The 13,503-nt window shown below is 56.2% G+C and overlaps 1 protein-coding gene across 2 annotated transcripts in view; it reads left to right on the top strand.

Moving 5' to 3' along the window:
- Positions 1-11,110, top strand: part of RAPGEFL1 (Rap guanine nucleotide exchange factor like 1) — a 24,506-nt gene extending 13,396 nt beyond the window's left edge. For both annotated transcript variants that reach the window (XM_019550341.1, XM_019550340.1), the window contains 6 exons: positions 1,816-1,906; positions 3,221-3,271; positions 4,400-4,487; positions 4,987-5,051; positions 7,598-7,652; positions 8,366-11,110. In XM_019550341.1, coding sequence (XP_019405886.1) covers positions 1,816-1,906; positions 3,221-3,271; positions 4,400-4,487; positions 4,987-5,051; positions 7,598-7,652; positions 8,366-8,490 — 475 coding nt within the window. In that variant the 3' untranslated portion in view covers positions 8,491-11,110. The remainder of the gene's footprint in view (positions 1-1,815; positions 1,907-3,220; positions 3,272-4,399; positions 4,488-4,986; positions 5,052-7,597; positions 7,653-8,365) is intronic.
- The last annotated feature ends 2,393 nt before the right edge of the window (positions 11,111-13,503 follow it).

The following is a 13,503-nucleotide window of genomic DNA, read 5'->3' on the forward strand; positions in this document are numbered from 1 at the left end:
TTGAACAGTGGGACCAGGATTTTTTGGCCTTATGTAGGTGGGACATAAGGTGCAAAAGGTTGAGAACCGCTGATCTAGTCCAGCCCCCTACTCAAAGCAGGACCGTTCCCAACTGAATCATTCCAGCCAAGCCTTTGTTGAGGCAGGCCTTAAAAACTTCCAAGAATGGAGACTCCACAACCTCTCCAGGTAATTCCAATGCTTTACCACCCTCCTAGTAAGAGAGTTTTTTTCCTGATATCCAACCTAAACCTCCCTTACTGCAGCTTGAGACCATTTCTCCTAGTTCTATCATTTGCCATCACTGAGAACAGTCTAGCTCCATCCTCTTTGGAACCACCTTTCAGGTAGTTAAAGGCTATTATCAAATCCCTTATAAGTCATGTGCCCCACCCCTCCTAACAATTTTCTTTGTCCTCCCCTGGACTCTCTCCAACTTGTCCACATCCTTTCTTCCTTTCTATAGTGGGGAGTCCAAAACCGGACACTACTCCAGATATGGCCAAACCAGTGCTGAATAGAGGGGAATAATTTCTTCCCTCTATCTGCTGACAACTCTCCTACTAATGCAGCCCAGTATGCCAATAGCCTTCTTGCTGTTGGCCTTCTGTTGACTCATGTCCATCTTATTGTCCACTGTAACCCCCAGGTCCTTTTCTGCAGAGCTGTTGCTTAGCCAGTTGGTCCCAAGCCTGTACTGGTGCATGGGATTCTTCCATCCTAAGTGCAGGACTTTGCACTTATCCTTGTTGAACCTCATGAGATTTCTTTTGGCCCAGTCCTCCAATTTGTCAAGGTCACTCTGAATCCTAGCCCTAACCTCTAGCATATCTGCTACTCCCTACAGCTTGGTGTCATCCACGAATTTGGTGGGCTTTCTGGCCATGGCTTCTCTGGCCCTGGGGTGGGCAGGTGAAGCTGGAGGCTCCTCCCACCTCTGGGGCTGCTGTCAGCCCCTGACTCATGTCCTGTTTGTGACCACCCACAAGCCACATCTAGGTTGAGAAGTGGTGACTTTGTGGCTCATTCCATGAGCCTGGTGCAGTTGCTTTGATACCAAGTACAGCATGAGCTTCCCCCAGGGCCTGGCTGATGCAGCCTCAGGGAATGGGACCCAGAACCCAAACCCTTGGGCTTGGTGACTGGGTGTGGGCTGCTGGGTATGCCCAGCCACTAGAAACTTGGCCCTTTCCTAAGAAAACAGGCCCCAGGGGCAGGGCTCCCAGCGCCCAACCCTACACCCCCTTCCCCAAGCCCTGAGCTCTTCTGATCTGTACTGCAGTGCTCGAAGCCCCTGAGATGTGCAGGGGGCCTGGTTCTGGGACTGCCCACTATTGCTGACCTCCTCTGCTTCCTGGGTCCCTATAGTGGGAACAGCACCCCCCTCCTACCCCCCCAGCACCTCCCTGCCAAGCCCAACCCCCACCTTGGTGGAGCCTTGGCTGCATGATGCCAGGTGCCCATTGTGCTGTCTCTAACGCGTGCTCACAGCTTGTGATCATGACACCTTCAGTGGCTCTGACAACAGCAGGGGAGCTGTCTCTGCACACCAGGTCAAGCATGAGCTTGTGTGCTGGGCCGAACTGATGCTGTGGGAGAAGGGACTGGGGGGCCCTTGTTTGATGTCAGGCCAAGTGCTTTGGGACAAGGAGGAGTTACCTCACTTTCCCAGAGCCTGATAGAACTGGTGCCCTGGACCTGGTTCAGTGCAGACCATAGCTTGGAGGCTGCCAGCCAGCCGGCCACACAAGCACCCCGGGGCTCTGTCTAACCCTTTCATGACCACATGCTGAGCCCCTTGCTCTGTGTCCACAGATGCAAGCAGAACCAGGACATGCTGTCATTCTATGCTGTGGTGATTGGGCTGAACAATGCAGCTGTCAGCAGGCTGCGCCTCACCTGGGAGGTAAGGGAAGGGACTGGGTTGGGCTGTTCTCAGGACAAGGGTGGGGGAGTCTCAGGGTTTCCAAGATGTGCACACATACAGTAGGGCAGTGGTTCTCAACCTTTTAAGATTTGAGGCACCCTTCCTTTGACTTGAGGCCTCCTCCATAACTGTAGTGAATTAAGCAGCACCCAGTATCAATATCTAACTGATTGATTACAGTGCTTGCCTCTTTGCGGTGTGGCTAGGCAGGGATGAGCATAAGCCTGCACTGATCTCCTCACAGCTCACAACACCCTTCAGAAGCTCTTATGGCACCCTAGGGTGCCCTGGCATGCTGGTTGAGAATCACTGTAGTAGGGAGTACTGTCCTCTCACTGTCGTTGCTAGTCCTAGTGCTGTAAGGGGTGCTGTCCCCTCAGAGTCTCTAGCCCCTGGGCACCTGCCTGTCAATTGAGGGGGCACTGTGCTGCTGTATTCCACATGTGATTAAAACCGAGGGCCCAGCCAGTTCCCCCAAGCCTTTGCCAGCTGCCCTTGCCCAAAGATCTGGCTTGAACCCCAGGGCCTGGCCTAAGATCACTGTCTTCTGCCTCCTAGAATTCACCCCTACAGATTCACTTGCATGTGTGATGCCTTTGCCATCGCACTCAGCTCCAGTGCTGGAGGAGATGGTTCCTTGCACATCTACAAAGCCTGCAGCCCCCACCTTATCCCCCTTTATTGCTCTTTGTCTTCCTCTTCCCATGCCTAAATAACGACAACCAGAGGAAATCAGCAAAGGGGCCCCTCCCACCAGAGAGAGGGCAGAGCCCCTCAGGCACCCTCAGCACAGGAGAGATCCATGAATGAGCAATGCCAGGCAGCTGTGCAAGGGGATGAGTGAAACACTCCTGAGCCCCAGCACCTGCCACCCCTGCCCCCTTCCTGGGCATCAGAGGCCCTGCTGTGGCCTGTGCTGCCAGGTCTGAGACCCCTGGCTGCTCTCATGGATTTGAGCAAGGGCCTTCTGAGACACGGAGTTCTCCCAGGCAGAAACAGATTCAGTTCAGTTTATTAAGGATTCTGACTGAAAGCAATGCTCCTGGAAACAACATGAAAACATACAACCATAATATAAATAAATATAGGCAAAAATAACAAAAATACAAATATAATAAAATAGAGCCAACCATTATAAACCAAGCAGAAGCATAAAAGGCACCCCCATGAGCTGGCACAAGTATGGGGCACAGGGCCCTGAGTCGCACGTGGATTGCATGCGGGATCCCCAGCTGAAGGGGATGCATCAGTGGCATGGCTGGGGAGGGACTCATGGCTCCTTTGTCCTTCCAGAAGCTCCCTGGCAAATTCAAGAACTTGTTCCGGAAGTTTGAGAATCTCACGGTAGGACCCAGCGCTGGGTTCAGGGCGTTGAGTTGGGGTTGGTGAGGATGCACAGCTGGCTCCGCCTTGGGCTGCTGCTGGCCACCTTGTGCCACACATGCTGGCAGGGGAACTCTGTGGGGTCCATCTCACCAGCAAGGTCCCTCCAGACCCATAGCATGCATGCAGGGCAGGAAGGGGGCACTGGGATGCGGGAGAGATGTCTCTTCTTGGCTGCTCTGCTGGAATCTGGCATAGTCTACTCTGGACAGGTGGCCTGGCACCCCCTGTCTTGCTCCGGGGTCTGTCACCACCTGGGCATTTCCCAGTAAGTATCACTGCTCGGGTTAATCATCAGCCCCCAAGGCCATGGTGGGGGCAGAAGCAGGCAGGTCAGCTCTCCCACCCCTCCCTTCCCTCCCCCCTGCTGGTTGATGCAACCTGTAGCCCTGCACCCCGCCTCCCCTTGATAGCGGGTAGGAAGGGGGCGGAAAGTACAGACCCAGTGACCAGCTTGCCAGCTTTCTGGCAGGGGTTTGCGCCACATAAGCCCTGCTGCAGCTGCCCCTGCAGGTGCTGCTCTCAGGTCTGGCTGAGCTGCTGTCAACCTTGGCCTAGCACTGCTCCCCACTTATGTCCACCCCAGCTTGGCTTGTCTCTCTGCAGGGGTGGGAGTGCCACAGGTTACCTCATCACCCTGAACTTTGCATTCAATTCTTACATGTCTCTCCCACCTGCGCCCTTACCATAGGCTTTAGATTCCCAGTCCCCAAATGGGATCTATCCCCAAACCCTGAGGTTGCCATGTGTAGGCGCCAGGTCATCTATCTGCCTAGCTGCTCCACATGGGTGCATCCCAGAGTTCCCATCACATAGAGTTAGATCAGCTTGGTGCTGTGGGCCTGAGCAACTGGCCCAGTGCAGCATGTTCCTCACACTCAGCCAGCCCCAAAGAGAGCCAGGCCAACATGAGTAATGCTTCACACCAGGGTGGTGCATTGCACAAGGGGCTTGCATGGGGGTAACTGACTCAGTGGCCCAGACCTTGCTCCTTCTGCAGTGCAGTGCAGAGCCCAGCCCCATGGATGATCTCATGAGGTGCTTACCTGGTCTGGACCCCCCCTGACCTGTGTTCCCCCTTCCATGCAGGACCCCTGCCGGAACCACAAAACATATCGGGAGGTCCTCACCAAGATGAAGCCGCCCATCATCCCCTTCGTCCCACTCATCCTGAAAGGTGAGTACTGCACAGTGACTTCTGCCCCTCCCCTCTTGAGCTCCTTCTCCCAGGTGGGGGTGGTCCCCACAGCTGAGGGCCCTGGTGACTAAATCTTGGTCCCCCAGGGAAGTACAGCCCACTGGTTAAAGCAGGGGCCATGTTGAGACTTCTCCCCAGGTGTGCAACTGAACGATGGGATATTTCCAGTCTGCACCATACTTAGTCAGCTACCATGCTGCCCCCCAGAAGCAGCTGCATTTCAGCGCTGAGGATGCACAAATACTCCTGTCACCCCTAAGGCTGAGTTCAAGTGCTGCAGTGGATGTCCATGCATCCTGCAATACGTGAGCACCTGCCTGGGTCTGGATCCTGCCCTGTTTGCAGTATGGCTGCTGGGTGTTGCCCTGTACCCCAGTGCAGTGGGTGGGGTGCGAGTGTCAGCCACTGGCCTGGGGCAGCCTGGAATGAGGGGCGTATTTCCCTTCTGCTCACCTCCGCCTGTTCCTTTGCTTCTCAGACCTGACATTTTTGCATGAAGGCAGCAAGACCCTCCTGGATGGACTAGTCAATATTGAAAAACTGGTGAGTCCTTCCAAGCCCTGGCACTACCTGCCCTGAGGTCCAGCCATGACCCTCAAATGAACCAGACTCCTAGCATGACTGTCTTCAGCTGGTCTCTTCTCCATAAGAGATTTATCCAGTAGCCTAGGATTTATCCTCCCCCTCCAGCAACCCTCCAATCTCCTGTTCAGAGTGGGAGCATGGGTGGCAGGACACCCGAGTTCTATTCTTGGCTCTTCCTGGGCAAGGATCTTCCCCTCTATTATGTCTGTTATGGTAGCATCCAAAGACCATCAGCTGACATCTTGGGTGTTGCATGATCCTGGGGTGAGAGACAGCTCCTATCCCAGACAGCTGGTAGACTGCACAAATGGAAGCTGAGGCACAGAGAGCAGAGGGGCATTGCCCAAGGTCACATGGCAGGTCAATAGCTGAGTTGGCCAGTGACTGGGCCTGGGGTCATGGGGCAGCCTGAAGGTCAGGAACCTGGCTATAGGATACGGTCTGGGTTACCATCACCCCAGCCATTTCTGGCTCTGCTCTGACCTGGAGCCCTAGTGTTGGACTATAGCCTGGCTCTGTTTGCAGCTGCCCTCAGCTCTGGCTGCTGCAAAGCTGGGCTTGAGGGTTTGGGGCCTGACTGGGGGAGCTGTTGTGACCCCAGATGCATGGGGTGTTGAGCTCTGCCTTTGTTGAGAGCTGACCCAAGGGTCACAGCCTCTTCCCTGCATCACCCTGGGAGTGCTCTCTGGGCCCCTATGCCTTAGTGGGGCCATGGTACAGATGCAAGGAGCCAAGCGAGGGGTTTTCATGCAGCTTTGGGGAGTAAGCGTCTCCGCGGTAATGCCACTTACTCTCCATAGCAACTGGCAGCAGGGGGCTGTGGCAGGCAGGTGGCACACTGTGCAACAGGCAGCCACGCCAGGAGGTCAGCACTCATGCTAGAGCCTGCCTGGTGGGGAGGAGCAGCAGGCAGCCCAGTGTGGGCCCCTGGGACCTTCTGCCCCCGATCACTCTGTCCCACTTTCTCTCCCCGCGGGGTGGCCATCCTCACGTCCTACATCTTGGACCAAGCTCCTTGCTGGCATAAAACGAGTGGCTCCAGATTGAGGCCAGTGCTCCCAAAAGCTGAACTCCCTCCTTCTCCTGTGTGTGTGGAGGGGAGGCTCTGCCCCCACTCACAGTGCAGGCAGGGGTGGGGTCTAGGCCAGCTGAATGCAACATGTGGAAAAATGCCTCCCCCACCTGGTGCCAGATAGCACTGTGTGTCTGGGACAGGGCTCAGTCAGTCATTGTGGGGGCAGGAGCTGATGACGGAGCCTGGCATCCCGGCAGCAGTCTGTTGCTGTCATACCTGCCTAGGCTGGTGAAGTAAAGCTCTGAGAGCTGCTCCTGCCCCTTGCACCATTGTGTCCTCCAGTGCAAAGCGTACGCTGGGGATCTTGGTCTTGCCTGGCCAGTGCTCGGGGCTCCCTGCACCACGGGGAGCAGGCCCCAGCACCATGGGACCACTCCTTGGCATGGACCTTCCAGCTGACATACCCTTTATCACCCAAGGTTTCTTCTCCGTCTCCCCCAGGCTCTCAGCTTTGTGCACGGAGTTGAGGGCAAAAACCATCCCTGCCTGCCATGGGCCTGGCCTGGAATGAGTGGGGCCCTGCCTCCCACCTGGTTCCCCTATTTGCCTCTGCTCTCTGGCTGGCATGGCAGATGCAACAGAGTTTCCAGCTACTGAGATGTTCTTGCCCCCACCCCAAAGTCATGGTTGCTCCCAGCCTGCTCCACGGTCCCTGGTGTATGTGTTGGGGAAGAGGGAGGAGCTTGGAAGGGCCTTAGGGTCTGCCTTTACTTCTCGGCTTACAGAGGTTTCTGAGTGGGATATTAGACCGCTGACCCCCTTCCACCTGCATTCACCCCAGTATAGTACCCAAATCCTGCTAACTCAGCTCCAGGGACTGGGTGTCTTTCTCTAAAGGATGCAGGGATTTCCTGTTAGTGGCACTATGATGCCATTCCACACTAGGCCATGGAAAGGAATTGTGGGGTCTGCCATAACAAACCAGCCCTCCTGGTCCAGAGGGGCTTGTTCAAATACCTTCCCTCCACCATGCAGGTGCTGTCCCTAGTAGGGCTTGTGGCGCCCTCTGCTGGCATATGGCTGCATGTGTTGGTTAGGGAAGATGCTGGTCAGATGTTGCTGAACATCTGGGCTGCAGTCATGCCAGCCTGGTCTGCTGTGCCAGGCAGGGCACAGGCCCAGTGTATGTGGCAGCCCTTCCCCCAGAGGCTCTGTTGTGGCCAGAACAAAGGGGTTTTCCCAGCTGGTCATGGCTGAAAGGGGGTGTTTTCTGCCCTCATGGGGCCTTGTGGCCTGTGGACAATGGCAGGAACTGCAAGGCTCCGTGCTTACAGTGACCGGGGTGGGAGCTCTGGATTCTGCAGTCACCTGTCAGGGGCCTGCACATCTGGTCAGCGTTGGATCCTGCTTGGCTCTGGCAGGATAGCTCAGGTAAGTCTTGTATTGGAGCCCACCACAGTAATTACTTATTTGTTTCCCACCCCCACAGCACTCGATAGCTGAGAAAGTGAGGACAATCAGGAAATACCGGAGCCGGCCCCTCTGTGAGTATGAGCATCCCCTGCTTAGAGACTAATTCATGGGACATTCGCACCCATTTAACTGGACTTGGCACTGGTGTAAAACAGAAGCAGGCATATGAGATACAGCCCTTGTCCAGGGTAACTCAGTCACATACGGTGCACAGTTACTCCAGGAAAAATTAGGGGTAAAACTATACCTGGATAAGGTCCACCTGTGTAGGTGTTGTGCGTCCACAGGTTATCCTGGAGGAGCAGTGTTTGCAAGGCAGACTAGCTTGCTGCCTCCCAGCAGCAAGTTGTAATAGTGTCTACCTGGTGATGTCCCACGGCTGGTTGACCATCTGTCTGCCCCGGCACTGGGGTAACCCCCATTGATGTTCAAAACTGATGGTATTACACTGATTAAACCTGCCGTGTGCTGTCCAAGCTGTCAGACAAGCTGCAGCTAACAGGACAGCTCTGGGGCAACAGGGTTAGAGGCAAAAGACCAACCAGAAGCTTGCAAAATTGAGTAGCAAAGAGACACTGGCCCTTGGGTGGTGACTCTTTGCAGATGGTATCACCCAGACCAGCATGACTATCCCCATTCTCAGGGAGGCCTTCCCAGCTGGCAGGGCTGATTTCTGGGGCAGAGTCAGCCAGCAACTTCTGTTCCCAGCTGCAGGGGGCTGCTGGTGGCTTCCTAAACCCTTGGGGTCTATTCTGCTGGGTCCTGAACCCTTTTTCCCCCTCAGGCCTGGAGATGGAGTCGTCGCCCAGCCAGCTGCAGACCAAGGCCTACGTGCGCCAATTCCAGGTGATCGACAATCAGAATTTGCTCTTTGAGCTCTCCTACAAGCTGGAGCCGAGCAGCCAGTGAGAGCCATGGGGTCCTGCTGCCCCAAAGCGGGGTGCTGGCACAGCCCTGCCCTGCCACACTGAAGCACTTTGGCCACGTGCCCCTTGGTGCCAGGGGCTGGAGCAGGCGTGGTGCTGCGGCATCCTCGGCCTGGCGCGGCCCGCCTGGGTTTACGGGATCTGTTGAACTGTAGGTGCATGCCCCTCCCCTGTTGGGGGTGGGGTGGGGGTGGTGCCTGGTCTCTGCAGGGGTGCAGTACCGTGTCATGCTGGCGTGAGCACGAGAGACTGCCCTCTGTGAGTGGTGCCAATGGGTGGGCGGGAGCTGGGGACAGCACGTAGTTGGGGGGTGCTTGTATTCTAGCCGCCTCCCCTGCCCCAGGGGGTGATGGGGGGTGCACTGTACCCCTTCCCCCCCAGCCCCTGTTCTCCCTCCCTTTATTTATCTCTTCTTTCCCACAGTTGTGCATGGTGCCCCTCTTCCTGGCTGTGTTTCCCTCCCTCCTCCCTCCCCTGGGATCTTGTGCTGTCACCCAGCCTCTTAAAGGTCATGGGATCCCCAACCCCTCTTGTCTCAGGAGCTCTGAGAAAATGCCAGGTGTTTGCAAGGAGAAGGGGGACCCTCCTGATATGGGTGGCATTTGTGGGTCGCTAGTGGGAAGCAGGGCGTGCTCCCCATGTGGCTCTGGCTGCAGGTACAGACCTCCCTACCCTTGGGCTGCACAGCTGTGCATTCTTGCTTCTGCTGTGAAGACCCCTTCATGTGTCCTGTTGAGTCACCACAGGGGAAGGGAACATGAGACCCACAGAGCTGGGAGCAGGAGCCCACACTGCTTGAAAGACAAGCCCAGCTCCCTCCAGCCTTCTTGTCCTGATGCAGCTGCTGGGGGTGGGGCTCATCCTGCCCCACACCTTGGGCTTCCTTTCCAGTGTGTTCTCCCCCTTCCTGCTCCTTGCCCCTGCCCCACAGAACCATGACCTTCTACTCTGTGCCAGCCAATTTCTGTCTCAGCAGCTCAGCCCCATGGACTCTTCTGATCTGAGCTTCCTGCCCAGGGCAGATGGGTTTCCTCAGCACAAAGATCTCAGCCATTTGGACAGCCCCATGGCTCTGGACACTGCTGTAGCCCTTGAGCTGCACAGCAGGGCTGACTGGTGTTTTGTCTGAAAAGCCTGAGTCCCTGGAGTCATGTGATTGCAGGAGCCTCAGCTTTCACTGAAACAAGAAAGAGGCAGGGGGAAGATTCTCTCCTGGTCCAGAAAGGAAGCTGGGGGCTGTGTCCCCCATCCCCAGAGGTCCCGGCAGAGGTGGATTTGAATAGCTCCTGATTCTTAAGCCAGTGTCAGGATTGGGGGTCCTGGGTAGGGCTGGCTACACTGCAGCCAGCAGGAGCAGTGGGGTGGGGGAAGCTTCTTCCCAGAGCCCATGGAGTGGTGTCACAGAGCCCAGGATGAAGGCCATGGAGTGGGGGTGCAGTGTGGAGCCTCTTGATAGAGGCTGAAGCCAAGGATCAGACCAGCCAAGGCTCAACCACTGCCTTTCCACCTCTGGTAGGCAGAGACCTGGAGGGAGGGAGCTGATCGTCTTGATTTACCTCCCACTGTTCTTTGACCCCAGGATGGGGGCAGATAGAGCAGGCTGGTCTCCCTGCACTGACCACCCAGGAGCAGTCTCTCCCAGGGCCCTGTACCCAATGCTATGCATCTCAGAGGGCTGGCACTTGGGATGTCTTTTAAAGGAACTAAAGCCAATTCCTGTTCTCGGGCCCCAGGTGTCTGAGCCCATTGCCTTGAGACCCGGCTTTTTCCCCGATGCCCCCTCCCTGTTCCTCTTATCCCCAGGTCCCTGTCCCCACCACTGCCACAGCAGCAACTGGCTCCATCCACTCAGTGAAGCCAGTTGCCTCTCCCTCCCTCCCCTTCTCTTGGTGTGGCTTCAAAGAGAGGGCAGGGGCTGTGTTCACAGCTACAAACCCCTGGGGGGCTGCAGAGATTGGTCCAGGGGGAAACCTCTGCCTCCCTCCCCCTCAGGGGAGGTAGCACCAGGGGTTGTCTGGCTGGGAGGTCACCACAGGGCTGGAGGGTCTCAAGGAGGATTTCCTGCACTTCCATCTTGTTCCTGTATTTTTTTCTGGCTCTACAACCACCCTGCGTCTCTGCTGAGCATCTTTGTCTGCCTTGACAGCTGCTCTCTCTGTCTGTCTGCTCAGAGATTGTCCCCTGCTTTCTCTCTCTGTCTCTATCTATCTATCTATCTATCTATATTCAGGGTCTTGTTTCCTTCACTGCTAAGGGTCTCTCTTTCCTTCCCCCTGTTCCTCCCCTCCCACCCCCATAAGGTCTCGCAGACCTTACATGAGAATGTATATATTTTGTACCAAAATGCTCTTTAATTGTAAATTTATTTTTTAAAGAAAACAAAAAGACAGAACCTTGTACCATATGGAGCTTTGTACAGTGACTTTTCTACTGAGCGGGGGCATGTCCCCGTAGTGTGGAATGTAAGCTATCCCCTGCCCTCTGGGCCCAGCTCATCCTGGGGTCTGTGTCATTGCCCTTCAATTGTTATTATCTTGCTAAGAAGCACTTAAGGCTGAGGAAGGGTTTCAAGAAGAACTGGAAATAAAAGCAAGCGCTGTCCACTCAGTTGTGTCTAGTGAATCACAGGGACTTGCCAGCCTGGCCTGGCTGTGAGGCATCAGAAAGGCTGAGCAAGGAGCTCTTAGCCTAGGTACTTCTGGGGTGAGGACAAATGCCAGGCTGTGGCGCAGAAGCCCAATTGTCATGCTGGAGCCTGATTGTCATGCAAAGCCCAGTGGGAGTTGCAGGCTCCAGTCTCACTGGGGCAGTTCATCTGTTCCTTCTGTCATCAGAAGAGTAGTGCAGAGGGAGTGGGGGAGGATGCTTAGGGAACTGCTTGCTCTTGGCATTGCAGTGGCATCATAGAGCACCTATGCTGGTTCAGGACTCTGGTGTACTAAGTGCTACATAACAGCACAGGCTCCAGCAGAACCTGGCAAGGGTGATGGGCCTAGCAGGAATTCCTTATCATCACCCCTGACCACTGCAGTCTGCTCAGCCTGCCCAGTGGAGGATGAATTGGGATCTGTGTGGCTTGGCATTTCCAGAGGTGGGGACAGGGAAGAAAAGATCTTTTAAGGCCTGCTTTTAAAGTTCAAGTCCCTTTTTACCCTGCTGCCCTCAGTGCATTTCACAAGAGGGGGAGGTTGTCCAAGTGGCCTTAGCCCTGCTGTGCTCTTTGCACTGTCCCAGTGGTGGCAACCTGGGAACTGCCCTCTGCCCCAGAAGATAGTGTACCTGCACATGCATGCACCTAGACCAGCAGTTCTCAACCTTCCTGGATTTAATACAGCCTCAGCAACTGCCAGCTCGCTGCTTTCACGTTATGGCAGCACAAGCGTGATGTTGTAGCTGTGACAGTCCAGAAACAATGCAAGAGGCAAGGAAAGGAGATCTTTCCTGTTGGGCCAACTGGGCCATTGGGATCAAGTGAAAGGAGCCCTCCTCCCCTGTAAGGCGCTCTTCACCAACTCCCTGCTTTCACCTGGTTCTTGCTGACTGAGAAGCGCTGGAGCAGTGGCCCTGGAGCAGGGAATTCAGGAAGCTGTGGGCAGCAGCACTGCATGCTTTTAGCACTGTGAGCGCCAGCTGGGCACCTCTGGGCTTCTCTTGTAGATCTTGCATGCATGCCTGGCCATGCCAGCCACAGTGCGCTGGGGCCCGCACACCACGGGAAGGAGCTTGAGGCCCCACCAGGCATGCAGCTTGCGGGCGCAGATGCCACAGTGGCAGTAGCGGTGCAGCCCAGAGGCCTGGGGCCTGCTCTGCTGGGGCTCCTGCTGCCAGCCAAGAAGTCCACCAGCTGAGGCCACTGCCAGGCTGGAACCCTAGGGAAACCCTCCGTTGTAGGCAGGGGATGAGGTGACCTTCCCGTCATAGTCAGGCGGGATGGTACTTTGAAGAGACCTTCCCAGCATGACGAAAAATACGAGCCTCCCCCGTGACCTTCCCAACATGGCGGCCAACCCCCGGCCACATGACCACCCCAATATGGCTGTAGTAGCCGTCTTTCCGCGTGACCCTCTGAAAATAGCCGGAAGTTGCCATGTTTGTGCGCCCCTCAGTACGGCAGCTGAAAGGAGTCAAAGTGACCTTCCCAACATGGACCCCCGCTCCCCTGCCTCAGACTATGGTTTGTCTAACATCACCGCAGTGCGGCTTAAGTTAATGGCACTTCCACGTGATCGCCATTCGGCTGTCCCGCGGAGCCAATAGGAGTGATCAGTTCAGCCTGGCTACACGGACTGCTCGAGGCCACGTGACCTTCCCCACCTGGCTGCCACCACTACTTTGTGTTTGACCTTCCTAACATGGCACCTCCCAGTACGATGCAGACACCACCCCTTTCTGTGACCATCCCAGCATGGCTACTCTGTCTTCCCCCGTGACCTCTCCAACATGGCGCCGGCTCGTTTGTTTGCTTCTTACACTCGGCTATTCTTATCACAATCTTCCGATATTTCCCCACGCAGACCTACCTGCCACTTTCAGTAGGGCCGCCTCCGGCAGTCAAACTTGCTCACCATACCCAAGACCTTGAGGCCTGACCTTCCCAATATGGCTACCACGCTTCAGGCTCCCATGTTGGGAAGGTCACTGTTTTGCAGTATGACCTTCCCAACATGCCGGTCGCGCTTCGGGCTCCCCACGTGATCTCCTCAAGATGGCCGCCATGTCTCCTGACGCCTCCAATATGGCCGCCAGCGCCGCTCCCTCCCCTTCCCAATATGGTGACCGGAAGCTCTCCTGCGCTAGCCAGTTGGGCGACCCGGTCCGTCACAGTGGCGGCGGCGGTGGCGGAGGAAGGCGGGGCGCAGCGGCGCTCATGCGCAGAGGGCGCCGGGGCTGCCATTTTGTTTGGCCGCGGCGCTTGGTGGCCCGGGCGGGTTGCACTCGTTTCCGGGTTGGCGGCGGGAGGCGGACCCGGTGCGGAACGTGCGGCGGCGGCGGCGGG

Source organism: Crocodylus porosus, unplaced genomic scaffold (assembly GCF_001723895.1).
Source record: "Crocodylus porosus isolate Cpor-Errol unplaced genomic scaffold, CroPor_comp1, whole genome shotgun sequence".
NCBI lineage: Eukaryota > Metazoa > Chordata > Crocodylia > Crocodylidae > Crocodylus > Crocodylus porosus.